The following is a 27,134-nucleotide window of genomic DNA, read 5'->3' as shown; positions in this document are numbered from 1 at the left end:
TTATTTGCTCCATTGGGGGAAGAAAATAGGTTGTTGGCACCTCTTGAGTACATTTTATCCCTGTGCTTCCTACAAGGAGCTCAGAGTGGGGCATGTGGTGAGGCTGAGCGAGTAAGACTAGTTTAAGATTGCCTTTTTGGCAATGTGGATCTGAACCTGGGTTTAAGCGCTGTACCAGACTGGTTCTCTTCAGGTCAGAAAAAGAAGTGTTAATCTACTTCCCCTGCACCACAATCCTGACCTGAATGGCCCACTCCGTCAAGGTGACGACTTATCAACAAATATCGATTTAGTGATAAATACTGATTCCCCTAGAAATTTATTAGATTTATTTATAGAAGTGTATCAGCTTCTTGCAACCACAGGTCTTCCAGGATAATTTCCAATCTGACCCCTGTTTACTGCTAGCCAGCTGACAGCTGTTGAAAGACCTCGTCCTCAGCAAAATTATCTAAATTCTTATGAACATATAAGGCTGCTATATGTACTGACTCAGATCATTGGTCTACCAGTACAACCTGATTCAGTTCTGACCAGAATCCCTGGCAACTGAACTGGGTTTTTTTCTGCGTTCAAAGCATCACTGAGCTATGGCTCCCCCAACCCATCAATTTGACCAGCGCAAGTAGTAGTGAGCAGTGCACTTTTAAAAATGAGATGGAAACACGTTTGGGTGGGGGAAAGACAGAAAGCCATCCATGAAACTCAAGCCCCCCTCCAACAGAGCTGGGGTCGGTCTCTTCATAGGCTGATTCTGCACATGTTGGATAATGCACTTTCAATGCACATTATCAATTGTTTGAGGTGGATTTTTTGTTCCGCACACAAAAAAATCCATTCCAAATGATCTATAAAGAGGATTGGAAGTGCATTATCCAATCTGTGCGGAATCACTCATAGTCTCTCTCACTTCTTATGAGCCAAACTGCTGTGTTACATCTTGGTTCCCCAAACTTGTTGAACCTGTGGGCACTTCTGGAATTTTGAGAACAGGTAACAAGTGCCTCTACAAAATGGTTGCCATGTTGTGTGCGTGTGTGCATGCATGTGTGTGCGTGCATGTGTGTGTGTGTGTGTGTGTGTGAGAGAGAGAGAGAGAGAGAGAGAGAAAACAGCTGCCATGGGCCACTGAGGCAAATCTCAAAATGTGGGAGGTCACAAGCCAAGCATTGTCCTATGATGGAGGTGTTTCTGAACAAGTGCTCTCTCAGACAGAAAGGTGACATCTTCCAGGCTCTTCTAAAGCCCTTGAAAGAGATGGTGGAAAGCTAGGACTGGCTCTTTGCTTTGGGGAAGAGGGAAGTGGTACAAGGAATCACATTGGGGGGTGCTATGTGCCCATGCTGTGGATCACTGTGCTATGCAAACTAAAGGGACTGGCTGTGATACAGTCTAATATTTGGTGTGGACAATGGGTACTAACGAGCATTTTGACTCAAGAGTTACATTGTCATCTATCTTGAACAGTCCTGGCGTATCCATGGAGGCGATGTCGGCAGCCGCCTCAAGTGCTGAACTCTGAAGGAGGCGCAGTGCCGACCCCCAATGATCCTCCTCTGACCCAGAAGCGGGCCGCATCCCCACTTGCCTCTCTGCCCCTTTCTCCACTGCTGCCTGCCTCGGCTCAGCTCCCAGCGAGCCGGGCACCCAGGCGGCGTGGCAGCGAGCAGGGAAGCGGTGCGCCTCCCTGCCCCTTCACCGCTGCCGCCCGCCTGAGGTGAGGGGGATGCTCCTGCATGATGATGTCACAAGTGATGTCATCGTGCAGGGCCGGGTGCGTGCTTCGTGATTGCACATAGGGCAAGGGGCGCAAGTAGGTATCTTGCCTCAGGCGCCAGAAACCCTGGCACCAGCCCTGATCTTGAACCACACCTACCTGATCATTTTAGGGCTGAAATTAGTTTGTTTGGTATAACAAAACGGGTAAGATACATCTGGAGACAAAAGGGGCTTTTTTATCTGTTTTTTAAAAATCCCTAAGGCTTCTCGTTTTGTTGGTATAAGCGCTGCTTCTGCCCCCTCTAGAATTCCTGATCAAGCCGTACATTCACTTGCTCCGAAGACAACCCAGGACTGGAGCTGTTCGAAGGCAGCTGTTCTGGAAAAGGCAGTTGAGGGACCAGGGGAAGGAGAAAGAGCATGAAAGAATGTGAAAGATCACCCTCCGTTCTTAGTTTAACAACCCCCAGCAGAACGCAGGGATTGGCTTTGCAAAAAGTCCACCATTTCACAAACCATTTCGGCGAGATCCGAGGTGGAGTCAATTTACCGTGCACAATGTCTCAAAATAGCATTAGAATTCAATTTAAGTGTCACCAAAAAAAGAGAGAGCTAATCTTTGCTGTTCCAGAAAGCCAGGATAAAAAAAAAACCTGCTCTGCCTTTGGTTTGATTTTGTTTCCCACTGAGCGGTGCTGTTGTCAGTCCTTGATTCTCACGGGGAGAACACATTGTAAGCCCCAGAGACTGGGTGGGTTGGCTTCCCCGTGGGGCCTGTACTACAAAGTCAGGGCAGGGAAGAAGAGGGGTATGAAAATCTTGCCTCTGTTTGCAGATATTGCCGCCTTCCTGCACACTGGCTTTACATATTTGAAACACTTATCTGCAAAATGTGTTTTAACAATGCAGATCTATTGCTGGTGCCCATGACAAGCCTGTCCTGTGTTTGAAACCGTTTCCAAACTGAGACCTTTTCCAAACTTTTTCCAATCCTGGCTCCCAAATGAACCTAAACTGGTGTGGTGCAGCAGTTAGGGTGTTAGATTAGACCCGGGGTTCAAATCCCTATTCTGCCATGAAAGCTTGCTGGATTACCTGGGCCAGGCACTTAATTGCAGCCTAACCTTTTTCACAGGGTTGTTGTGAGGATAAAGTGGAAGAAGGGGAAACAAGGCAGACAAAAGAAACTTCACACAACATATCTGTGGAATTCACTGCTGCAGTGTGCAGTGGTGGCTGCTGTTCGATTGCTTTAAAAGAGGATGACAATTCTATTTTGACTACATGAACACACATGAAGTTGCCTTATACTGAATCAGACCATTGGTCCATCAAGGTTAGTATTGTCTACTCAGGCAGCGGCTCTCCAGAGTCTTGGATGGGCATCTTTCATGTTAACTACATCACCTCCTACTTGATCCTTTTTTTTACTGGGGATGCCAAGTATCAAACCTGGGACCTTCTGCATGCCAAGCAGATGCTTTTCCATTGATCCATAGCCCCTCCCCAGTGGGGACCCAAAGCTTACAACATCGCCACCCCCTCCTCTATTTTACCCTTATAACATTGACCTGGTGAGATATGTTGAGAGAGAGAGAGTGACTGATTCAGTTCACCCAGTGAACTTCCATGGAATCTGCATCTCTTGGATACCATTTTGACACTCTTACTGCTACGTCCTGCTGTCTTTCAAGTCAACTTTTGAGATATTGCAGGGCGGAGAAGGGGAATCACTGCTACTTTAGAGAACAGGCTACTGCTTGTGGGGCAAGTGCAGCAGAGTAGCCCATTTATCACCTCCCATGCATGCCAGATTTCCACCTCTGATTCTTGCCAGCCACTTGCGTGCCTTGCTGCTACTTCCTGTTGCACTAGCTGAGCCAACAGCAAATGGCAGAGCCACAGCAACTATGAAATGACGGGTCTGCTTCTCTCTGCTCTCCCGAGTCAGATGGACAAGTACAAATGGGGTCTCGTCCCCATAAAAAAGCCAGAAACATTAAGTCTGTTTTTAATGTTTTTTTCTAGTGTGAGGGGAACACTTTTGAGGCCTTCCTTTTTTATGGGTCTCCAGTAATAAAACTCCCCAACAATTAGCAGCCACGACTCATCCCAGGGCAGATTGGAAAGCGCATCTCTCTGCCAGCAGATTACTTCTGCAGCGGCAGGTCGAGCGCTTGGGCTGCTTCCTGGTTTTACTTGCACTAATGCCAATTTCCTTTGTATATCCAGGGAATTCATCTTTACTTTTTCTCTCTCCCTCTGTGTATGTGTGTTTAAAGGAAACAAAGGAGAGGGCACTACTAAAATAGCAGAGTTCTCCGCAAATGTGAAGCTGGGCTGGAAATTTTTTTTTTTCTTGCAGAACACAGACAGAGGAGCTGCTTTTCCCAAGCGTATTTCTACATTTTCACTTTTCCTTGCCATTTTCAGAAAGTGGGGTGGATACACCAAGTGAATGTGAAATAAATAACTTAGAAAAAACATTACACTAGACAGAGTGCTTGCTGAAAGGTTTCTAGCTGCTCATCGGCAACACCCTCTATGTTTCCCAAGCCTGGACATCAAAGAAGGAGGACTGACACAAGCATTCAATGCAATCCCTCTCACTTTACTCATCCTAAAAGTTCAGCTTGTTTGGGAAGAGTTGCAGAGGTCAGAAAAAGATGAGGGTCTGCAGGTTTAGAAGGAAACATCTGGGACTTTTGTAAATTGTTATAATATAACACAACACACACACCTTCCCTGTTCCAGGAATATTGAATTTCCCCATTACTACAACTGCTCTGTACTGTTATTGCCAAATGCAATTCTTTCCCAAGCTAGTATGACCTCTAGGATTGAGAGTCCTGGTATAAGCCAGAGGTTGCAAAGGAAGTGTGGGTATGTCTGGGAAGCATTTCTTGCATGAGACTCTGCCCATCATGTTTCTGTGCTCTGTCAAGAGCCCTTAAGGGCGATACCCTTAATACAGTGGCCTTAGGAAGGGCCACAAGTGAAAGGGAGAGGAGAGACTAGCAAAGAGGACAAGAGGAAGCCTGCATGGGAGCTGAGCCTTACTAGTCTGTCCTGCCAGCACATTGTAATGATTCACGTTGTGAGAATAAAACAGAAGAGAGGAGAATGACGTAGGCCACTTTGGATCCCCATAGGGAGATAGGTGGGGTATAAGTCAGTCAGTCTGTAAGTAAATAAATAAAAATACGTCAGACTAGGGCCTGACCTAGGATCGAAACTCTGCTCTGCCATGGAACTTGGCAGGGTGGCCATGGGCCAATCACACACTCTCACCCTAATCCAGCACACAGGGGGGCTGTTGTGAGGAGAAAATGGAGGAGGGGAGAATGATGTTGTAAGCCACTTTGGGCCCCTGGTGGGGAGAAAAGTGGAGTATAATATCTAAGCAAATAAACAGAAGCCTCCTGACAGTTTCCCCTAGCAAGTCCCCCCCCCCCCCCAGAAATATGTGTGCTTTCCACAAGGCAAGTTCATCAGGCAATAACCCAGAAGCTTTGCAAGGGACCTTTCCATATCTCACAGAAGCATATATACAGATATAAGCCTGACTTATACCAACATGGGTCCACATCGCTCAGTCTCCCTTAACTGGCAACAGCTTTCCAGATTCTTAGGCAGAGACAGATCTTGTCTTTGCAATCTCTGCTGCCAGGGATTGAAACGGAGACCGTCGGCTTCTAAGGAAGCCTCATCTTGGATTCTTTCGAAGGCGCAAGGAATCCAAATCAATCTTCAGAAGGCCTCTCCCTCTGCTCATGTCTGAGCCGCAGCAAATGAGAGGCAAACTTTTTCAGAGGCAGTGAGTGAGCATATCAGAAACAACAAGAGCAGCTGTCGCAGAGGGTGACGCTCAATGCCCATCAAGAGTTCTGGCAGAGACAGTCAACCGCCTTTCCCCCCTCTTTTATGATGGAGACATGAAGGGCCTGATGTGCCTCAGGCAGGGGCAGAGGATGATGGAAAGAGAGGATGACAAAGAGCAGACCGGCAGCCGCCAAACTCTTTCAAAGTGACAGCGGGAGATTTCTCTTCCACGTTCCTGACAGTCGCTGCAAAGGTGTAGCCTAGCCAGTGAAAGCGGCTGTGACTTGAGATGCATCCTCTCTTCACACATGACAGAGTACACATGTTGAGTTTAGGCTCCCCACCCCGTGTCCTATGCAATGGTCATACATGACTTATAGGTTCTCAGTTCCCATGCATGCAGTGCCCAATTGGATGGTGACCATGGCATGTATGGAGAACGCATTTCAGCCCCCCCTCCCATTTTCCTGACCTGAATCAATGTGGGTGGGTGGGCTATTCAGCAAGTTGAGGAAATTCTTGAGTGTACACATTATGGGTTTCCCTAATGGGCCAAAGAGCACTCCCAGGGAGCACTGCAGGTCAGGAAAACAGTGCAAGAAGGAACATGCAAGTCATCTATGAATATTAGACAGAAGATCAAAAACTGCTCTAAAAAGATAAAAAAGGAGGTTTGGGCTTGGTGTCTAACAGAAAGTAAGGTAGGTACCAGGCAAGCCTCAAGAAGGAAGGCATTCCAAAGACAAAGTGCCATCACTGAAAAAGCATCACTTCCAGTCACCTCCCACCTCACCTTTGCAGGCAGAGGCACAGAGAGCAGGGCTTGAGAAGAGGATCTTAACTGGCGGGCTCCACAGTGTAAAAGAAGGCAGTCCTTCAAGATGGGAGTTTCAGTTTGCTAAGACCCTTCCCTGAATGGCCACTTTCATAGCTAAACAGAGAGCAGAGTATGAGTTTTATTTTCCTTACAGCACACTCTTCATCAACCAATTTCTCACTGAGGATGCAGTCTTTGTGTGGGGCAGCATAAAGGTAGATTCTATTTCTCTGCTTAGGGGAGTAGATGTGGCGGAGAGTAGCATCAAGTGGAAGGATCAGCATCTTCCATCCCTCCCTGCGCAAACTTGACTGGATAAAAAAGCATCCACTGGAACAACAGGTCTCCCTGAAATGCAGCAAAAGCTTCCTTTTACAAGTTTGCTTCCTGCATGGCCATGTACAAGAGAGGCGAGAGAGCTCGTTTGGTCTGACAAATAAAGACGGCATGCAAAGGCATCGAGTTTAGCGCTTTCCTGTTGCAAAGCAATTCTTTAGCAAAGCTGACAGAACATGGCACCAGCGGCACAAAGCCCTGCGCATTGCAAAGGATTAGCCAACTGACAAGCTCTGGATAATAAGTCTAATTAATAATTTCCATCTCTAAGGACTCCGCATCTCATTCAGCCTCCCTTTTGTCTCCTCGCTTTATCTTTGGGCTTAATAGTCAGCTCCTCCACATTGTGATGGACGACTGTAGATCGCTGGAGAAAACAAACAGCACAGTGTGCATCCAAGGAAGCCTGGGAGGTAGGAAGGGCTACTTTTGCATCCCACAAATCTTTGCTTTTTCCTGCCTCGCTGGAGTTGCAGGTTCAAGATACTTTATCTGCAGCACAAACATGCTGCTTTCATAACAGAGATCTTGCAACTGGCTTAAGAGCGCATCATGCGCCACATTCAAAAGGCACTAGCAACTCCTCCTAGGAATATAATCCAACTCTCAAACATTGTTGCACATCATATGTGTGTTATTATTCAGCACTGGCTTAACTGAATATCAGTACAGCCCAAAGGAGATGTTTGACAGCAGCTTCTGTGGGGTGAAAGACATAAGGGACCACGGGTTTTGAGTCTGGGCCATCAGGGTTGGGGGTGGGTGGGAGACTGCATTAGCTCACATCATCAGGATAGTTTATCAGAAGTAGATGCGATACCTTGTGTTCGCACCAGACCAAATGATACAAAACAGAGTGCAAGCTTTCAAGGTCTCCAAGCAAGCAAACAATGAAGACTTAGGCCTCATGTTGTAAGTATCCTGTGTGAAGTTCTGAGCAGGTATACATATTTATAAGCTTGCACATTGTATTCTGTAACTTTGGTACGTTCTAATAAAAGGTATTATGTGGTCCTAGTTTTTGGATTTTGCTTTGGATCAATGCAGCTACCTGCAACCTTTTTTTCTTACCAGAAGAGGGAGCTGCGGGTACTGCAGAAAGCCTGTCGCCTGCTGCTCCCGGGCCATTGAACTGGCCATCTGAAAAGTCAAAAAGAGTCCAGTAGCACCTTTAAGACTAACCAATTTTATTGTAGCATAAGCTTTCGAGAATCAAGTTCTCTTCGTCAGATGCATGGTACAGAAACTGGTCAAATATAGAAGAGTTATGCTACAATAAAATTGGTTAGTCTTAAAGGTGCTACTGGACTCTTTTTGATTTGGCTACCACAGACTAACACGGCTAACTCCTCTGCATCTGAAAGGTGTTACTGTAGCCAGCTAACTGACATGGTCAGACTGAGTTCTACTGACTTAGCAATTGTGTCCCATTCGCTCTTATAGCCTGCCCAAACTCTCCAGTCTCAGAAACTCATCTCAGCAGACAGGCTAGAACTGCTGCCTGCCCAAATGCTTTTCTCCTTTGCCTCCTTACTTGCTCACACTCTTCTCTGCCTAAGAAATTGCAACTGACCATCCACCACCTAGGCAATGCCTTGCTTGGGCTCTTAACTTGCCAGCCTTGACCAGTCTAATGCCTGCATCAGCCTCCCCAGTTTACTCAAACTGAGAGCTCCTTTGCACTTGACAGCTCACAGATTCACACACCATCAGAATCAGAGAAGCCCTTGAAAAACATTGTGCTCTTTGTCATCAGGGACAAACAGAGCCACAATGGTCCAAGCTAAGCCTCTGCAGCCCTTTTAACCCTTCATCAAAACAGCCTTCAAAGTCCACAGAACAAACATCTCCATGGGGTACTTGCGTGCACATCTGGCAACCCTGGTTGGTTGACTGGCTTATTGGAAGCATAGAGCGACAGATAAAAGTTCAGTTAAAAAGGCAAATATAGGTGGTGGTGTTAGTATTAGAAGAACAATCTGCTGTATCCTACTTAATCTCTATATTACCTCTCTGCATCACATCAGTCCTTGTGTTGATCCCAGGACCTTAGTGGCACAGTCAGGAGTTGCTGCTACATGTCATGTTGCTCTGTTGTTCTGGGACCCCAGAAGTCCAAGATCCAATGGGAAGGGCTGGTGGACACTGCTCCAGTACATGGGACAGGAAGGAGCAATGCTGGTATGGGAAAGAGCCATATCACTGGATTTTTCTCATGGGCTTTTGATATGTCTGAGCAATGTGGGAAGGATGCTCACCACTCCCATATATTGAGATAACATCGGGAGCAGTCTATATATGAGTGGGTGCCTCTCCGCTCAGTATTTAAGAACTTTCTTGGCAGGCACTGAGAGAAAGCTCATTTGTTTCTTGAGAGTTCTCTCCTGGGTCATAATGTCGGTGCTTGCATGCTGGTGCTACTGGACGCACTGCCTCTTTGAGAAGTGTAGCTCACTTTGGTATCACCATGGCTCACCCCGCCCCCATTTTATTTATTCACTCATTACCGCACTGTTTTGTAAATCACATACCCAATAAAAGAGATACACGAAGCTCAACAGCAACTGACAAGATTTTCATTGAGAGGAAGCAGTTGATACTGGAAAACATTTGCGCATGCGCTTAGTCAAACGCGGAGTTGCTGAATGATGACCGTGCATGCACGGAATCTTGTTAACAGTTCCCATCCAGAGAAGAGCTTCTGGGGGAAACGATGCTTGATTCAAAATACAGCATTGGGAGCTGGATAAATTGGAAGCATGTCAATATAAATTATTTTAAAATGATTGCTTAGCTGCAGTCATTCCATGATGAGTCTCCCAATCAGCTGTGTGTGTTACCCAACATGCTGAGGCACCATCCAGGATAGATTCATCCCCGCACCAATATCTGCAACACACTCTTGCTTGCTGCAAACCTTGTTGCTTCGAAAATAAAAGATCCCCGATGTGGTCAAATCAAATAGCAAACACGCTCCAGGCAACTGGGGAGGTTTTTATCTGAATGAACATTCAGCAATTCATTTCCTCAGACTGGCTGCCCCATGTTCTTGTCAAGGAAAAAGGTATTACTGACCTCCCTTTGTTATGACTTTTGTCGTCACCTTATCGGCTGAGTGCAGCAAGCAGGAAAGATAGTTTTGAAAAGACAAATAATTAAAGGGATGAAATGTGAAGGGAACAAAACTCTACAGTTCAGCTCCATTTAAGATACTGTGAAGTCAACACTTACAGTCAAGGTGCCAATTTGAAAAGCTCTCTCCACCTTGTTATAAAGGGATAATATGTAGCCACGGGCTAAGTTCACAAGAGCTTTTAACACCCTCCTATACATCAGGCAGACATATATGACCAGTGCCTACTTGCTAACCATGATTTCAAAGGGGAAGGCTCCCAGTGATTGTAATGGAAGCTCCCCCACCCTGCAAACACATACATGCATTTCTGGCACATTTATGGACAACAAAGAGCAAGTGTTCACACTTATGGCTGCTTTTATTGCCCAATAATGTACTAGGCTCCCAAAGGACTGGAAATTAACACTCGTCATTGACAGCATGAACTTATGCCCATCCGATAAGAGAACAACTTCTGGAAGACCAGCCTGGGGGAAGCAAAGCCCCCCCCCATCCCCTGGCTTGGAGGGGAAAAGAGAGTTTTGAGATGCGGCAGTATCTTTCCCCCTACTCTTCCTACCCTGCTGCCCCTTCCACCAAGTTCAACTTCCTGGTAATGTAAGTTGGGCTGAAAAACATCCTGCCTGCTTCACAGCCAGGCTATCAGCAATAGCCCCCAAACCACCAGCAACTACACATCTCCATTCAATGGGCCAGCATCTCACTTGGTCCTCCCTGCTTCCTGACTGCCAGACCATGCCCACCTAGTTGTGGCATCTGCCCCTACCCACCATGTTTGGACTTCTACACAAAGTTGGCCTCTGCAACTCTCCTTCAAAGCTCAAACCAGCAAGATCCCCGCTCAATGAGATATCATGACCTGACCATCTTTGCTAGTGAACTACATGCAGAGGCCTTTTCACCTGTTTCAGGTACCCCACAAAGCTGCTTTGGGGATTATGAACCTACACATAAATACTAGACCCACTGAAGGTATAACAAACACCCTTGCAGAGCATTCCTTCATTGTGCTATTTATCTTTCTGCCAGCTACGTGGCGTCCCATCTTTCTCACGGTTACCAACACAAAACTGCTGCCCAGTGCTTGGTTTACATTCTGCATGTGTTCTGTATCAGGTGGTTTATCTGAATTGTATATTTCCCAACAGAGGTTTCAAGGGAGAATGGGTATTAAACCAGTTGTCTAACTAGGATGGAGCCACAGTGCCAACTGTCCATGGCACAATCAGGACAGGACCGCAAAACAGGTACAATTAATTGCCTCAGAGGCCAACAAACGGGGCAGAGAGGCCATGGCCTCCCCCTAGCACAGGTATTCAGAAGTTTACTGCCTCAAATTACAGAGGTTTCCTTTAGTCCTCATGGCTTGTAATCATGGACAGACCTATTCTCCATAAATCTATCAAACCCCCTCCGAAATCCATCTATGCTGATGGCCATTGCTACATCCATTGGCAGCCAATTCCACAACAGAGTGAAGAAGTATGCTATTTGGTCTGTCCAGATTCTAGTATGGTTCTGCCATGGCACAATTGGAGAGATCTGTGTTACCTGGGTAAAAAGGCAGCCAAAGCCATGGAAACCACCAGCCAGCCTGCCGATCCCCCAACAGCCAGCTGCGTTGGTGTCTCCCAAGCTGCTAATTGTCAACAGCAGAAGGGAAATTCTGCCATCAAACTGGGCCAACACTGCCAGCAAAGCAACTCACATTCCAGGCTGTATTAATCGCTGTAAATACAGACTTGTTTTCTATTACTGGAAGGCTGGTGCTGTTTAAACACAGCACCCAGTTGTGAATCTACACACACAAACAAAGCTCACAGTGCAGTCACAGCAATTGGCTAAGAACAAAAGCCTTCTTCAGAATTTGAAAAGGAGCCCCATGCAACTTGTATCCAAAGAAATGATGCTCCTCCATTTGATTGATAGAAGATGGCAGAGATTCCTGTTTTTCTACAGAAAGAAGAGAGAGTGCCAAAATTTTTTCTTCTGTGGCTTGTATTGCCTGTCTTAGTACCTCAGAACAAGGGAGATTGCAAGTAGGAAGCCTTTTTCCTGCCTGCCTTTCAATGTCTAAATTAGGGGCAGAATAGGGTTGCCAGGTCCCCCTGTCCTCCCAGTGGTAGGTGGAGGACCCGGCATCTACCTTATCTTCTTTTTCTTGCATGATGGGAAGTGACTTCATGACATGGGCTTTGGCTCCCCCAGGAGTGCTCCCGTGCTCCACAGGGCCCCCCAAATTGGGCCCAAATCGGGCCTGATTCGATCCAAATTGGCCTGGATCGGACTGGAACTGGCAGCTGCACCACCTGGGAGCATGCCCCCAGGAGGCCCATGCCTCCCCTGTTGGTCAGATAAACGGGAGCGGGGGTGGAGAGTGGGAGCGAAGAATTCCCCCATCCCCAATGGGGGACTGGCAACCCTAGGGAAGAGTGAAATTCAGAAAGCAGCACCCAAGCAATCCTCTCAGCAGGAAGTGCACTTGGTGGCAAGGCAGGCCTAGATTAGCCAAGAAGACCTGTTCTTTTTAATAGGAAGCTGCACAGATTCACGTATCCCAATCCTGAAGAAAGTTAAACTCTAGGACACAGCTGCACATCTCCAACATGAGCCATAATGGACCTTGCCTGACCTGAGCCACCTCATGACATCACCAGGTCCCATCCCATGACATCAACATCAATTACAAGCCTTTCAGATGCAGCACAGAAGTTACTCTTTCCCTAGGAAGGGGCCAGAATGCCACCTCTCAGGCCGGAGAACAGTGGCATTTTGACCACTTCACTGTGAAGGGGAAATTTTTTTGCTTCAGGGGGTGTGTGCGCTGTGGGTCACAAAATGTGGAGTCCATGAGCCAAACAGTGATGGGCCTCTCCTCCATGAATCCCCTCTCCTCCATGAACCCCCTTTGAAATCTATCGTCATGGCTATCACTTCATCCACTGGCAGCAAATTCCAAAACTGAATTAGTCACTGAGTGAAGAAGTAAGCCCTTTTGTCCGTCCAGATACCTCTGCTGTACAGACACAGCAGTGGATTTCAACCAATGCAAAATTCCACTGTGCAGAAATATTGGAGTCAATAGGCCTGTCTTACAGTCTCAACGCTGACTTCTGGGGGAAGAGCACCTTTAGATACCAAGAGCATGAAGAATCTCGACAGAGCTTTGTAATGTGGGTCCACCTGGAATCTATTCGGAGGTGGCTTGTAGGAAGAATAAAAATATCAAGTCACCAAAAACAATTAAAATGTTGGGGATACAGTAAAAACAAACTCAACATGGAAACATCCATTGAAACAACAACGACAGCAAAATGTTGCAACACAGAAGCTCCCCAACAAATAGGGGATGGCTTTTTAATGTTTTTCCTAATGGACAAAAAAGGATCAGTGCTACTGTAACTCATCTCCGGTGCTTAGTCCTCCTGCTAGTAGATTTCACTGAAAGAGGAAACCTGAGCTGGGTCCAGTGAGATGCCAGTCTTTATGGTGTTCCTCTCCTTTTCCTAGTTGTGCTTTTTGACCTATCAAAAAGATTATTTCCCAAGTCAGGGGAAATGGTTGTTGCGGGGGGGGGGGGGGGGCGCTGCAGTGAGATAGGGAGAAAGGGCAAATATTTTCCCTCCTCCTTTCTGTGCTTGCAGAAGATGGAGGGGTGATTTTTCTCCCTTCTCCCTCCCCACTGCAACCCTTGACCCATAGAACCATTTGTCTACATGGGTCCTCCAACCTGGCACATCAACTTTCCAGGGTTCAGAGGAATGTGGCCAAAATCTATTCTCCACTGATGATTCACTGGACCCAACCCCTGGAGCTGCAAAGCTGTGATCCTTGTGACATCTCAAAAGTAGAGCCATCCTACCTTATTTAAAACACACATTGTTAGAAATGGAATGGGACCCATTTAGAAAAACTTATCTTTAGAAAGGCAGCGGGACCTGTTTAGAATGGGTACACTGACACACAGCCCTTCTTGGCTTGACAGAGCTGCGCTAACTTATGACACAAACTGCGGCAAACAGCCGGGTCCCTCTGCAAACAAAAGAGCACAGGGGAGAAAACTCAAGCTGTCGGGCTAAGATTTAGTGAGCTTTGAGGAAGGTTCATTCACCTGGGGGAAGTCATTCTGCAAACAGAATAAGCTTCAAAATTTAAAAAGAAATGGAATTTGCAAGCGTCAAGGGCTTTGTCGATTACAAGTGATTGCTTATTCAGGAGATGGCACTCTTGATTAGAGTCGTAACCAGAGGAAAGGGTTCTCTGCTTGTCTGTCACGGCAGAGTTCCCTGGATGGGGCCCCAGAGTCTTCAGTAGTGGGCAGCCCTGGCTCTGGGATGCCCAGCTGCGTATCTTGCCCGTCAGGTGGGACAAGGAGGACTGGGAGCCTAACTGGGGGTGCAGCAGATGCTCTTCTGTCAAATGTTGCACATCTATCTCTGTGCAGAGCCAGCTGCTCTTCCACCTAGCAGGACTCCAAGGAAGCCTCTGTTGTCAATTAACACCCAACGCCTGGTTTTTTTGGGTTTTTTTGCTTTTGCAGGGTGTTACGCCGACTGCCGGGAGCCAGACTCTCCACCGGTCAAATCCAGAGAGAGAAGCAATCTTAGCTGTGGCTGGTGGCGATATGGCAACAAGATTGCTGTCCTCTAGCGCAAGAAGATAATTGTTTAACGTTCAAATTCATTATAAATAAACTGGAGAGAGAAATAGGCCTCGAAGGGGAGGGGGGGAAGAGAGCTTGCTTTTGCATTCTGAATTTTACCCAACTATTGCATGTGCCTTGCGATTCAGAAGAGGGAGAAATTTCAGCATGTTCCAGTGCTGTCAAGGCAGAGGTGGAAGCCAGCATTTTTGCTCTGATAAATGTTAGTGGGGGGTCCTATACATGACGCTGCCTTATACTCAGACAGATCATCTACTGTTTCTCTGCCACTGAGCCATGCCCCTTGAATTCTGCCATGTCACTTTGCCAGAACTCCAAAGTGGACATCACTATATATTTGGGGTATGTGGAGATGTCCAAGAGACTATGACATAGCGCAAAGACAATGGAAGCACAAGCTTAAGTTACCATACTGCCAGAGGCATCCAAACAGTAGGTAGAGATCTAGGGCGCTCAAAGGGTTCCCTCAAGCTCTGGCCTAGCCTTCTCTTGGACATATGGTTTTCTAAGTGTTGTAATTTTGTTCATGGGAAACTGTTCGAATCCGTCAGCAGACCTCCCCAATATGAAGCAGGACAGTCCAGGAACTTGTTTAACCACTGTATCTATTATTCGTACAGGTCACTCTCCTTATAACAAAGGGGTAGGTGGAAGTAGTAACATCATACTTATAATCTCTGGTATTTCTATTGTTAAAGGTTCAGTGGCAGTTCTGGCGTTGGTGCAGCTGCTTCTTCTCATATTTGAATCCCAGCCCCTCTCTTTTTAGAAATTACTCCTGGCCATTTTATCAGTATAGGTATCTGCAAGCATGTCTATCTCCCTTGTTTCTATAATGTGCAGCTTGAGCAGCACTTGAGCACGGCACTGTGCTTGGCCAGAGTGAACACAGAGGCCGAAGAAACACATACGCAAATGCTAAAGCCCACTGTTAAACATGCCAAAAGGCATGTTTTCACACACAGAAAAAAATACTTTGCTACAGCTGTATGACCATGCTCCCCCCTAGCTAAATGTGCCCCAGAGCTTCCAAATGCTTCACTTGCTCTCTACTGAGAGAGATTTCAGACTGCATTTGTGTGAAGGCAACTGTGGGAACAAGTGGGAGTCAATGTAGGAGGTGTGCATGAACCACATTTGAGAGGGTAATGATGTGGGAGGAGAGATGAGTAGCGTGTGCATGGAGCCGTGATAGGATGTGCATCAGCATCCTTGAGCTGTAACCCATACATGCCCCGAGATGAATGCACAGCTATGTTGAGCATGAACAACAAGCACAGAGGTGAGCACAATGCAGAGTCTGTAAGAAGCTTGTGTGCTGGAGGAAATTCTGCTGCTTGCCGTTTAACATCTATGTACTCTCTGGGGTGTGCAAGGTGCTGTATACAGTGCATCAGTGACACACCGTTTCTTAGGAACTAGCCTCTCAGAGACCAGGATAGGCAAACTGCATGTGAAGATATTCAGAAAATATTCAATACCTCACTTGCAGTGGTAACAGTTCATCACCAGAGGTTACCATGGACGGCTGCTACTTTGGCACTTCAAGCTCTCGAGCTGGAATATTCTCCCAGCTCAGCCCAGACATTTATCACCATGCTTTGTCCTACAAAAAAGGGGGAATTATGGTGCTTAAAGCATTAATCTGGAATGATTAATTGATTACCTCATTAATTGCAGATTAAACTGGGGAGTCTTAAATGGCAGTTTAATTGGAACTGACCTTTTGTCAAAGCGCATTTCATTCTGATGGCATTGCCAAAAGCATTTCAACAACAATTTTTTTTAGAAATGTTTTGGAAACAAGAAAATGATCCATCTCTCGTTTTTCATTCAGAGGAAACCATTATCTTCCTGAAATGTTTGCATTTACTAAATGAGTATCCTGCTCTTCATTCAAATAAACAATCAGGGCAAAACCAGCCTTGCAAGGTAGGCTAGGTGGATGAAAATAGATTGCCCAAGCCCACCCAAGGAATTTCAATGCTGAGCACAGTTTTGAACTCTCAGTCCAAATGTCTAATGTATTGCCTTGGCGCATTAGTTTCAAAATTAATGATGAGATGAGATTTCTCTGCCCCTGAGAAACACTCCACCTCCTTGGGAGAGCATACTAAACTGCTTCCAAGGGAGCTGAGAGTTCAGGGAGGAGACGTTTCAGGGGGCATCCTAGAGACCAACAAGATTTTCAGGGTATAAGCTTTCAAGTGTCAAAGCTCCCCTTGACAGATGAGTCTGCGTGAACTCTCATTCACTGTGATCTAGACACTTGCATATATCCAGTTGGGGCAGAATGTGGAAGGAGAGGTGCCTGTGGATGTACATCCCATTGAAAGTAACACAGAAGGGAAGGACAATATCCAGCCCCAGATATGCATCCAAATGCAGCGTCTCTCCATCCATACAGCATTACTTTCAATGGGCTGTACATCTGGACAGACATGCAGGGGTGGGTATTGATCCATCATCTATCTTTGCTAGTTATACATAACTATGTAGAGCCAGGGCTGGGTCAGGATGAAAGCCTTCTTGCGTAGTGCTAGTAGGGAATGAAACAACAAGACTGGAAGCATTGGCTGGTTGAATGGCATTTGGGATGAATTCCATCTTTTCCCCACTTCACAGTGAGGCCAGATAAAGGGGTCTTGCGTTCCACAAGGTGATTCCTGATTGGTTGGGATGTTGCAGCAAAGAAGACTGTTCTCATTTTCAAAAAATGCAGAGAAATAGCAGCCTGTTGAGGAAGGAATACGTATAGGCTTAAAAATACACCACAAAAGATCCAGGTTGGGATTTTTCAGGACCCTTACAACAAAGTAACAAACTTGGCATCAAAGTCATGAAAATTTAGCCTCACATGACTAAACAATCATATGAACGGTGCTGATATAGTTGGAAAGGGTTTGTGTGAGGCAACACAAGTGTCTGGATGGACTCCATCCCTCAAACGGAAGGCAATGTTTCACTAAACAGTGTAAGTTGCACACAGCACGGCCTGAGGGTAAGTTCGCAAATGCACATGCATCCCTTGATGAAAACAACATCAGACATTGATGTGAATGTACGAAATCGTCATCTCGGGTCAAATGCCACAGGCAGATGGTAATTCTCACTAGACAGTCCCTTCAATGCAATCCCTTTTCTGTCTTCCCATTCAATGGGCCTCAGCCTGAGTCCCAGACCCCCATTACAAAGCCACTATGCCTCAACAAGAGGAAGAGTTTTCAGGTATGAATCACACAGAAGAAGAAAAAAATCCAAAAGCACATCTATCCCTCGCTTTACGCTGATGTACTCAGCCAGTTCTCCACCCCAGGCATCCTCTGTGCCTCTGGGGCAACCAAGAGGCCAGGCCTGACCATATAGCAAAAGGTGGATCAACTTAAACTGTCTGTCTAGAGGCATTAAAAGGAAGTTGCTTCATGGACAACAGCCAGCGGGTTGAAAGGCAATGCTGACAGTAGACCCTTTCCCCATCCTGCAGTGGTAACTGCTTATGGGTCAGAGGCAGAAAGGAAGGAAGGAACTCTGATTTTAAACAGCAAAACCAAGACCTCTGCCCATGAATTTTTACTTATTTGCTAATTTTAAATAAACGTTTGCTATAATGAACTACTCTCTCAGGTCTGGACAGAGAGAACGATCACTGAGCATATAAATAGTTTGGTTGGCATCTGTCCTGAAAAAGGGGGAAAGAGACCATGAAATGTCCTTTCAAGAGCACAAACAAAAGTGTGCAAATACCGGGGCATCTAAGGTAAGGTTGACTGGACCCCTATGCAATTCCCCCACATACCAAGATCATCTCCAGCCCTGAATGGAGCAGAACAGTGATGGCTCATGTCAAGGCTGACAACAGCTGAAATCCAGAATTCTTAGCCCCCCAAATCCAAAAGCAGCACAGATGGCCATGATCACTGTATTTTGAAATGACATATGAACAGGAGGTGCTCACGGATGACTTGTACAGTTAAGCCCCCTCCCTTCTTGTCACCACTTTGAAATAGAGATGGCAGCGAGGACTCTGCTCATAAGTGCCTCATTTGGCACGGCAAGGGCTCTCCGTCTTTCTTATCCCCGCTTTCACCCTTGAAGCTGAATGGATGTGTTGCACAGGTATCTGAAAGAGGATTATCCATTCTTGGCCACCGTCGTCCCTCTCCCCTCCTCTCTTTTTCAGAGTTACATGACCTTCAGAATGCCACCAAAGGGCACCCGTTTCCATTGGGGAAGAGACTTGTATGAATCACAGTCTTTTACTTCAACACAGTGAAGGCACAACCTGTCCTTGTGGCTGATTAAAGCAATTCAGCTTCCTGCAATGGAACATTCAGCATTGTCTCTTATAAACTGGGACTCAGAAAGAAACAGGGCTTGCCTGAATCCCAAATCACTTCTCCCAATCTGTCAAAAGAACCATCAAGCAGATACTTCCACTAAGGGAACGATCCACAGATGGGATGCACAGGTGCTGGCAGAAGCCATTGCAAGTACAAGGAGGAAAAGAAATCCTTTCAAACAGAGGCCAATGGTTTTCGTTTTTTTTAAAATCACATTTGAATAGCATTTTCAGAGGTACGTGGTTCCTTCACATATAGCCCTTATGACAATGCTATAAGGTAGGCCAGTCAGGTATACCTATGGTGGGAGGAATGAGTAGTTGCTGTCACTTGGGCCCTTCTCAATATAGAAAACTCCCTAACATAGAAAGACGTCACATAAGAGATCTAGGCCAGCCACCCATTTGGTTCTGCATTTATTTGCTAGGGTCAACAGAACCATACGGAAACCTCCCACATCTCAAAGTCCAAAAAAACAGTTTTATTGCCTCTTTGGATGCTTGAAGGTAATGAGGTCTAAAGTCATCTTTGAAAACAAAAATCGGGAGCTTCCTTCATGCGGATGACTTGGGTTGAAAACTCAACTTGTTATAGTGCTCTTGGGCAAAGAACATTTTCGATAAGTGTTTGTTTGTTCCAGCAAAAGTTCTGTCTGGCAAAAATCCTACAAATCAGCCTCAAATTTCACTTACGGCAAAATTTGGTAATGAGAACCTAGCTTGCACTCTTTGGGAGCAGGAGGAGAACCCAAAAAGGGAACTGAGAGCAGAAACTTGGAGGAATGGGAAGACTCAGGTTTCCGTGGCTGTGTTGTGCCAACAGCACAGATTACATTTGCCGTCAGAACTTGTTGTCACTCCATCCATCACAGGCAGCAGCAGAGAAGGAAGTTACATAATAAAATACACAGCTGTCCACTGCCTCAGGCATGCTGGACACTCACAAAAGTTTTGCGGCAACAGCTCAGCTCAGGCAGTGTGTTGGAGTGTGAAATACGAAGTGGGCCCAGGCACTGGGCTTAGGACAGTCTCACACCTCCCTTGCACTGAGAACAGCTGCATCCAGCCTGGGACTTCCCATGAAACAAGGGGAACACCATGCCTGATTTCCTCCCCTCTAACGGCCATCTGGCCACTGCATCTACAAAGGTATTGGGGGAGCGGAGTAGTTTTGGACTTTTGGATTCAGGCATCGACATTTCTGAGGACAGCATTGCATCAGGGTTCATGAACATTCAAAGGAGGTCCTTGGAGCTGTGTCACCATGGAACCCTTCAGCCAAAGGATCAGATGCAACAGAACAAGGCCAGGGAGCAAGACTCTCAACCCTTCCTCCCACTCTCAAGTGCCTCTGCACTGCAGCAGGGCACTGAAGCCTTGAAAACAAGGATGCGGTTTCCTAGCATGCAGCTAGGGTTGGGGAATTCCTGGAGATCTGAGAGCATTGCCTAGGAAGGGTAGCGTTTGGGAAGGGGAGGGAGCTCAGCAAGGATGTCCACCATCAGGACCTGCCCTTGCCTCCAGGGATACGGATTCCAATAGTTTGGAAGTCAGTTGTAATTCCAGGAGAACTCCAGGCTCCACCTGGAAGTTGGCAACCTTAACATCAACTCAAGCTGTCAGCTCGGCTGAATGCAAAGGGAACAGAGGGCTTCCTGAGGCCCCAAGTGTCTGCTGAGGAGAGCAGGTTGCAGTCTCTGAACCTAGGGCTAGACCTCTCTTGTGAAGAATCCAAAATCTCTTGCAACAGTTTCCCTTTGTTCTCATACTGAGCTCTCTTTGCCGAGAAAGCAAAAAAGCAAACAGGGGGACTACTCAGGGAGATAGTTACTTTGGAGGCAGGTGGGATTGTGGCAGGCTGAGACAGAATGGAAGCCAGCGGGATGGGAAGCAGAAGTACAGAGAGGCAAGAGAAGGGCTGCAGCACTTTATCTGTGTCAGGAGCACAAGGCTAGCCAGCAACATCTCCTGACTTTCTTCCTAGGCTAGGAAGTTCGTGACATAACATTACCCTTGAGTAGTGACCATGACACCAAGTCAGAAGAAGAGGATGCAGAAAACTCTGGAAGGGGGATCTGTGGGGCCAGCGGTGGCACATTGCAGAGGAGCCATGTACAGCCCCCAACATAACACTGGTCTGTTGGTAGAGGCCCCAGCAGATGGAATCCCTAAAGCAAGATGGGATTTTCCCATCAATAATCAACATTCTCACAGCATTTTGGTGCATTTTGCTACGTGCCTGGCTTCCCCGGCACAGAGGTGCTGAACTACAAACAACGTAAGGGAGAAGGAAAAACTCATGATTTCAACAGGTCTTGCTTCCAGGTAAGCAGGCTTTGAGTTTCAGCGCAACACATGCAGGATGGGGGTCATTAAGCATTCTTTCTCTGTATGTTGAACAATGTCTTTTTTTTAAAAAAAAGTATCAATCAATAATCAGAAAAAACACAAAGTCAAGTCGAAAGCGAGCCCTCACAACCCCTCCCAAAATAATTGATTTTAAAAATTAGCATTGCTTCTTTTGCTATCCTTTGCAAAACACAACTCTCACATCAAGCATCGCTAGCCTTGCACTCCTTAATGTCCTGGTGGTTTCCCTACAAGCAGGCAGAGCCTACCTAGTGACTCGCAAACTGCCCTACAACCGCATTAGCAAATAGAAATCTCTTTTTAACCTTGGATCACACTGCAGACTTAAAACACAGATTTCAAACAAACAAAAACAAAACCTGAAGGACATAATCACAATTCTTGCATGAGAATCCATACCACAAAGAGGAGAGGTTAGGATCTGACCCTCTGCTTTATAGTAAGAAACTTCTGCTTGCAACGAAGTCCCCAAAATTTGCTATTGTGAAAATGATGGAAATAAGAAGAGGCCCCCCAACATCTTAGCCAAGCGTGCTATAACTGGGTAAACTTCTCTAGCTTGTGGAACGGGTAGGGAGGTAGGTGTGCCAACACACCACCCCCTTTACTGGGCTTTGACCCTTGGACACGAGATGTCAGGTGCAGATGCAACCTGAGTGCCCAACCCAACTCTGGCCAAAGGAGGGAACTGCAAGAAGAGCAGCTATACCAACAAGGAAACATCTCAACTACAGTAGGCCTGACGTAGCTGTCAGATGAGACTTGCCCACCAGTTGGGCACTCCGCTTTGTCTATTTCTTCTCTGGGCTTTGTCTTTGTCTCCTCACTACCCATCCCTTATTGGATAGCGGCTGGAGAAGGTCTTTGCGTCCCTTTGCCCAGAGATACCACAGCAAAGCAGTACGAAAGACGAGTCTCTTCCCACCATCATAATTCAAGCACCATTAGCCAGTTCCCACAGGCCGCTGCTCAACCTTCCTTTCTGCTCTTCACTGTCATGTATTTGACCCCTTCCAATGCTATGAGCCCAGACTTCTCACAACTCACTGCACGGACGTTTTCTCTTCAGCTCATGATTTTTCTACATGAGAAGATCACTGAATTGCTGCCAGTTAAAAAAGCCCACAAGCAGGAGGAAAGCACCTGTTCAGAAGGGAAGCACCCCTGTGGTTTCCTTCCACAACGAAGAGAAAACAAGGCCAAAACCTCCCTCTGAGCCAGGCTGAATCTCAATCCATAATGAACCATTTGCATTAAGATATGGATCCCACAGTGTCTTACCTGAAGAAGCCAGTAGCACCTTCTATGGAACGTGGGGATGATCGAGGAATGGACGTAACAGCCATAGAGGCACTAGAAGACAGAAGAAAAGAAGAAAATAGGAGTTAGGTAGTTGACAGAGAGAAACAGGGCTGCCTTCACCTTGATGCAATCACACTGGATCTGATTGCTCTACTTGACACTGCAGATAATAGGTCATTGTCAGAGCATCTGGTGGGCCTGTAGAAGAGCCCAGGCTCAATCACCAGCATCTCCAGTTAGAAGGCTATCAGGTTGTTGTAGGTGAACAGGGTTTGAGTCCAGTGGCACCTTAGAAATCAACAAGATTTTCAAGGTATGATCTATCAAGAGTCAGAGCTCCCTTCTTCAGGTTGTAGGTGATCTCTGACATTCAGAGTAGATAATACTAACCCTGTGATAGATCAAGGGTCTGACTCAGTATAAGGCAGCTTCATGTCCTCATCATGATGTGGGAGTTTACAAAGAGATTCTTTGTCACCAGTTTGGCAGCCCAATGGGATCCACTGTGGCCAGCCAGATGCCCTGAAAGGCTCACACAAAGAGGTGGAGGGGAGAGATACTTGTCCCTTTTCATTGCCCTTGGCCTGTGGTAATCTGAGGTAGACTACCTCTGGACATGGAGGTTCAATTTTAAAACAGCACTGATAATAACTAACTAATGTCAAACTCTAGATTCAGCAACCCTTTCACCTCCTCTATGAGAAAAGATAATCGTGTCCAGAATTTTATAGACCACCCCGCAACAGTACAATGAACAACTGTTAGTAATCAGAGTGTCAGACTCAGGGCTCCATGGCCTGTCTGCTTCCATCCTGGAAAGGAACACAATAAAACCAGCCACCCCAACAAAAAAGCTCCTTAAAGGCAACAGATTGAAACAAGTCTATGGTTCTCTTTGGGCCAAGCTTGCTCACTGGTCTGAGCAACCAGGGCCGGTGCGTCCATGGAGGTGGGTCCAGCAGCCACCTCAAGTGCTGAGGTGCCAGAGGGGGCACCGAGGGCACGCACCGCGGAGCTGGCGGCGGCAGTGTTGGTGGCTGAGCAGAAGGGCTGGGAAGCTGCCCACACACTGCCCCGGCCGCCTGCCGCACCTGTCACCCAGCTGCTGTGCCCAGTCAGGAGCGTATGCTGGCAGCGGCAGCACAGGGCAGTCTGAGTGGGCAGCCTCAGTTGCCCTGTGCTGCCGCCACTGCCACCTGCATGCAGCTGTGGGCCAGGTGCAGCAGGTGGCTGGGGAGGCACGGGACAACTGAGCGGGAGGGCTGGGAGGCCACCCGCGTGCCATCCCAGCTGCCTGCCGTGCCAATGGGGTCGGCTCGCAGCGGCATGCTGCGTGATGACATCACACGCAGTCCGGGTGCGAGTGTGCACGTGCTTTGCGCACACGCATGGGGGTGGCAACATCCCTGAAGCTGCCCCTGGCCTCAGGAGCCAGAAACTCTGGCACCGACCCTGTGAGCAACAAGTAAAAGGAGATGCTGCTGCAAATTCAGTACCACATGAGATGGAACCAATAACACCCTTAAGGTTCCTGGTCTGGTCACAGAGTTTCTCCTAACAACAAGCAACCATGACCTTGGTTTGCAACAGCTTGTCATAGATGCTGAATACAAGTGGGAATCACAGATGTGCAAATTTAAATGCCAAAGCCAAAAGCGAATCAGATTTTTCAATGGATTAACATTTGCACATGCAATTGTTCAGGGAAGTTGGGAGAAAAGACCGAAAACACAAGTAAAAATTAATTTAAAAGTTTCCTATGTGATTAAGACTGCAAATGCGTTTCTTATTAAAAAAGCGATACTGCTTTCATTCCCCTTTGTTACTAGAAATCTAAGAAGAAAAAACAATCTGCTCATAGATATCTACTACATCAGGGAGAAAAATGCAGCCAAAATGGACCTGCTGCTTTCTTAAATAAGGGAAGTTAGCAGTTCACAGATGAGCAACCAGATATGCCTGTCTCTTACTTGCAACCTAAAGTGGTAGAGTCCACAAAAGTTTTACCACTCAGTTAGGCGATGATACATAAACAAACTGCTGCCCTTCTAGCTGCACTTAAGAAGTTGAAGTCTGAACAACAAGGAAGGTGACCAAGATATATAGAAACATGGGTATGAAGATGGGCTGTGAGTGAGCAAGTGCCACACCTTGTCTTCCTAGACGGCTTCAACCCACCTTTCTTTCCCTCACTTCCCTCATCCTCTGGGAGCCTCACCTCTGTCCACTGCCCCCTTGGCCTTCTTCTCCCTTCTGTCCCTTCTGTCTGTACTTGAGGCCATGTGAGCAAGATGCCTATTAAGTGTGGCTATCTTTGGGTGTAGTGGTTGCTAGACATACAAATAGGTCTGAAATGAAGGTGGGTACTGGAGTACTGGCTGCTGATGTCATAAAGCCACTAATGTCCCACCAAGCAGAGGAAAACAGAGCAGTCCTGAGGGCATGTTGGAGGCTTCTTCACAGATGGTTCCCCAAATAACAGATTTTCTCTGTCTCCAAGTAGATCTCTCCTGCAAGCAACAGTCAAGTGGTTAAGGGGGAAGATGGAAAGATGGTTCGAGACTTCCTAACAAAAGCGGAGAATTTGCTCCTAGATTGTATAAGAGAAGCATGAGAGACTGCTCTGGATTCCAAGCTATTGCGCAGGGGTTCTTTCCTTAATACTGCCTCGGCAAGCAAGTTTAGCAACCTTCAGTTGCCAAAGCATTTTAAAATATTAACGCTATTAAGAGCTATATACACTGTAAATATTTTAAAACGAGCTGCTCTGTGTAAATATTAGCAACACCCGGATGCCATAAACCAGAGGATGAAGATAAAGCAGTTTTCAGATAGAGCAGAACTTTTGCATCCTGCTTCTACGCCGTTGAAATAAATACCCAAACTGAATAAGTTATGAGCTGTTGCTGCCTCTTCTTAAGATATTCACCCCTCCCGCCCCTGGAGTTCCTTATCAGCTGCTTAAGGGCTCAAGATCTCCCAGTGGCAGAAAGGATGCAATTCAGAATTATCCCTATGCCTGGAAGTCTCAGCAAATCTGCTGGCTGGGGACGATCTTCACCCCTCAGGGTAGGGGGAAGTGTAGAGCGAGCCCTTTCCTTTATTTATGTGATTATTTCCACCATCCCAAATGCTGGCAAGACATTTATCTCCAAAGCAAATGTGCAGGTTTTTTGTAATGCAGATTCGAGTCAGAGGTGTGCACTGCATGTAAGATACTGCCAGCGCTTAGCTTAATTGCACATCAGGCACTTCATTCAAAAGCAGAGTTAGACGCCTCTCAAAGCAGCATCACACAGTTCTGAGTCATTGCTATGCATCACCTGGGTATTATCCACAGATGACTTAAATGCACATCAGCTAGCTCGTCCAATTGCTCTTTTTATCTACCTGGATGCGACTCAGTCTATTTGGAGCACTGCAACAGTGAATGTGAGATTTCTTAATGCAAGAACAGAAAAACATGGAGATACAGTATCCATCCTTTCTGTCAGCTTGAGAAATATGCATCATCTTCTATGCTTTTGTCATTTGGCTCCCACTCACCCTCCACATACTTTCCTGCTGCCACAACTGGTTGTCCCACATCCCTGCAATCATCCCACATGGACACCAAACTCATGGGTAACAATTCATGTTCCTGGAAGACTCTGATATTCCCTTGTCTTCTTTGCTGTTGTCAGAGAGGCCAGAACTCAGAGAGGACAAAAATCTTCAAAACATTGCATGAAATTTTGGGAGAATGTTGTTGTTGGGGACCTCATGGTTCCCATACAGCATGCAAAGAGGGTGGATGAGCTCAGAGATGTATGCAACGTGCAGGGTACTCATGGCGTGTGGATTTTGGGAACGTCATGTTTCCAGGCTGTGGACTGTATCCTGCCAGCTTTTCTATTTGTTCTCACTCTTCTCATCTCCATCCTAACTAAAGCACCCATTCCATGAAGCCTTTGCATTCCACACTCCCTAGCATAACCTTGTCAGTGGTTAGAACTCCCTGCCTTTGCTTACACTAGTAGAAAAGATGCTAGGATGCAAACCGTAGACTTGAAGGCAGAGCTAAATATACTAGAGAGTTATTTCCCAAGTTTGGCCAAAGCCTCTCATTTGAGAAGGAAAAGACCTACAGACCTGAATGAAGAGGAAGTCTAGATGGTGGCCTTGGACTCCTGGCTCTGGAATTCCCTGAGAGTCAATATATTGATCCCTCTTGCTCCTCTGTGAACTCCCGCCAGAGAGGCCATATGATACAATGAGATGCTATGGTGTGGCCTAAGATCACACATCTCTAAGCCAGGCCAATGCTCCTTTAAGCATTATTACCATCTCTACAGAAGAGTATTTATATAACCATCAAAGGCTCAATGGGGGGCCAAACTAAAAGGGAGAGTGGCCACGGGTCCATCTCATGGTCACTGATGGCATTTTAAAAACAACTGTTCTTTAAAAGTTGCTGTGAGGTTCTGATTCAGATTGTACGCATTGTACAGTAGCCCCTAGAACTCTCCCCCCCCTTGCATTTTCAGGTGTCAAAACAGCACCCCCATTGCCCTCACAAGGTGGGGAGAACAAGAGCTTCTAGGGCCACCACATACGTGATTCAGACTAGGGCCTGTAACAATTTTTGAAG

The 27,134-nt window shown here is 46.6% G+C and overlaps 1 protein-coding gene across 1 annotated transcript in view; it reads right to left on the bottom strand.

Annotated features, from left to right (window-relative positions):
* The window catches only part of CAMTA1 (calmodulin binding transcription activator 1), an 807,100-nt gene that overhangs the window by 251,356 nt on the left and 528,610 nt on the right, over window positions 1-27,134 (bottom strand). Inside the window, exon 5 of the mRNA XM_055001694.1 lies at window positions 22,484-22,555. Coding sequence (XP_054857669.1) covers window positions 22,484-22,555 — 72 coding nt within the window. The remainder of the gene's footprint in view (window positions 1-22,483; window positions 22,556-27,134) is intronic.

Source organism: Eublepharis macularius, chromosome 17 (genome assembly GCF_028583425.1).
Source record: "Eublepharis macularius isolate TG4126 chromosome 17, MPM_Emac_v1.0, whole genome shotgun sequence".
Classification (NCBI taxonomy): Eukaryota; Metazoa; Chordata; class Lepidosauria; order Squamata; family Eublepharidae; genus Eublepharis; species Eublepharis macularius.
The sequence above is the reverse complement of the archived record's forward strand: the minus strand, read 5'-3'. Positions and strand labels throughout refer to the sequence as shown.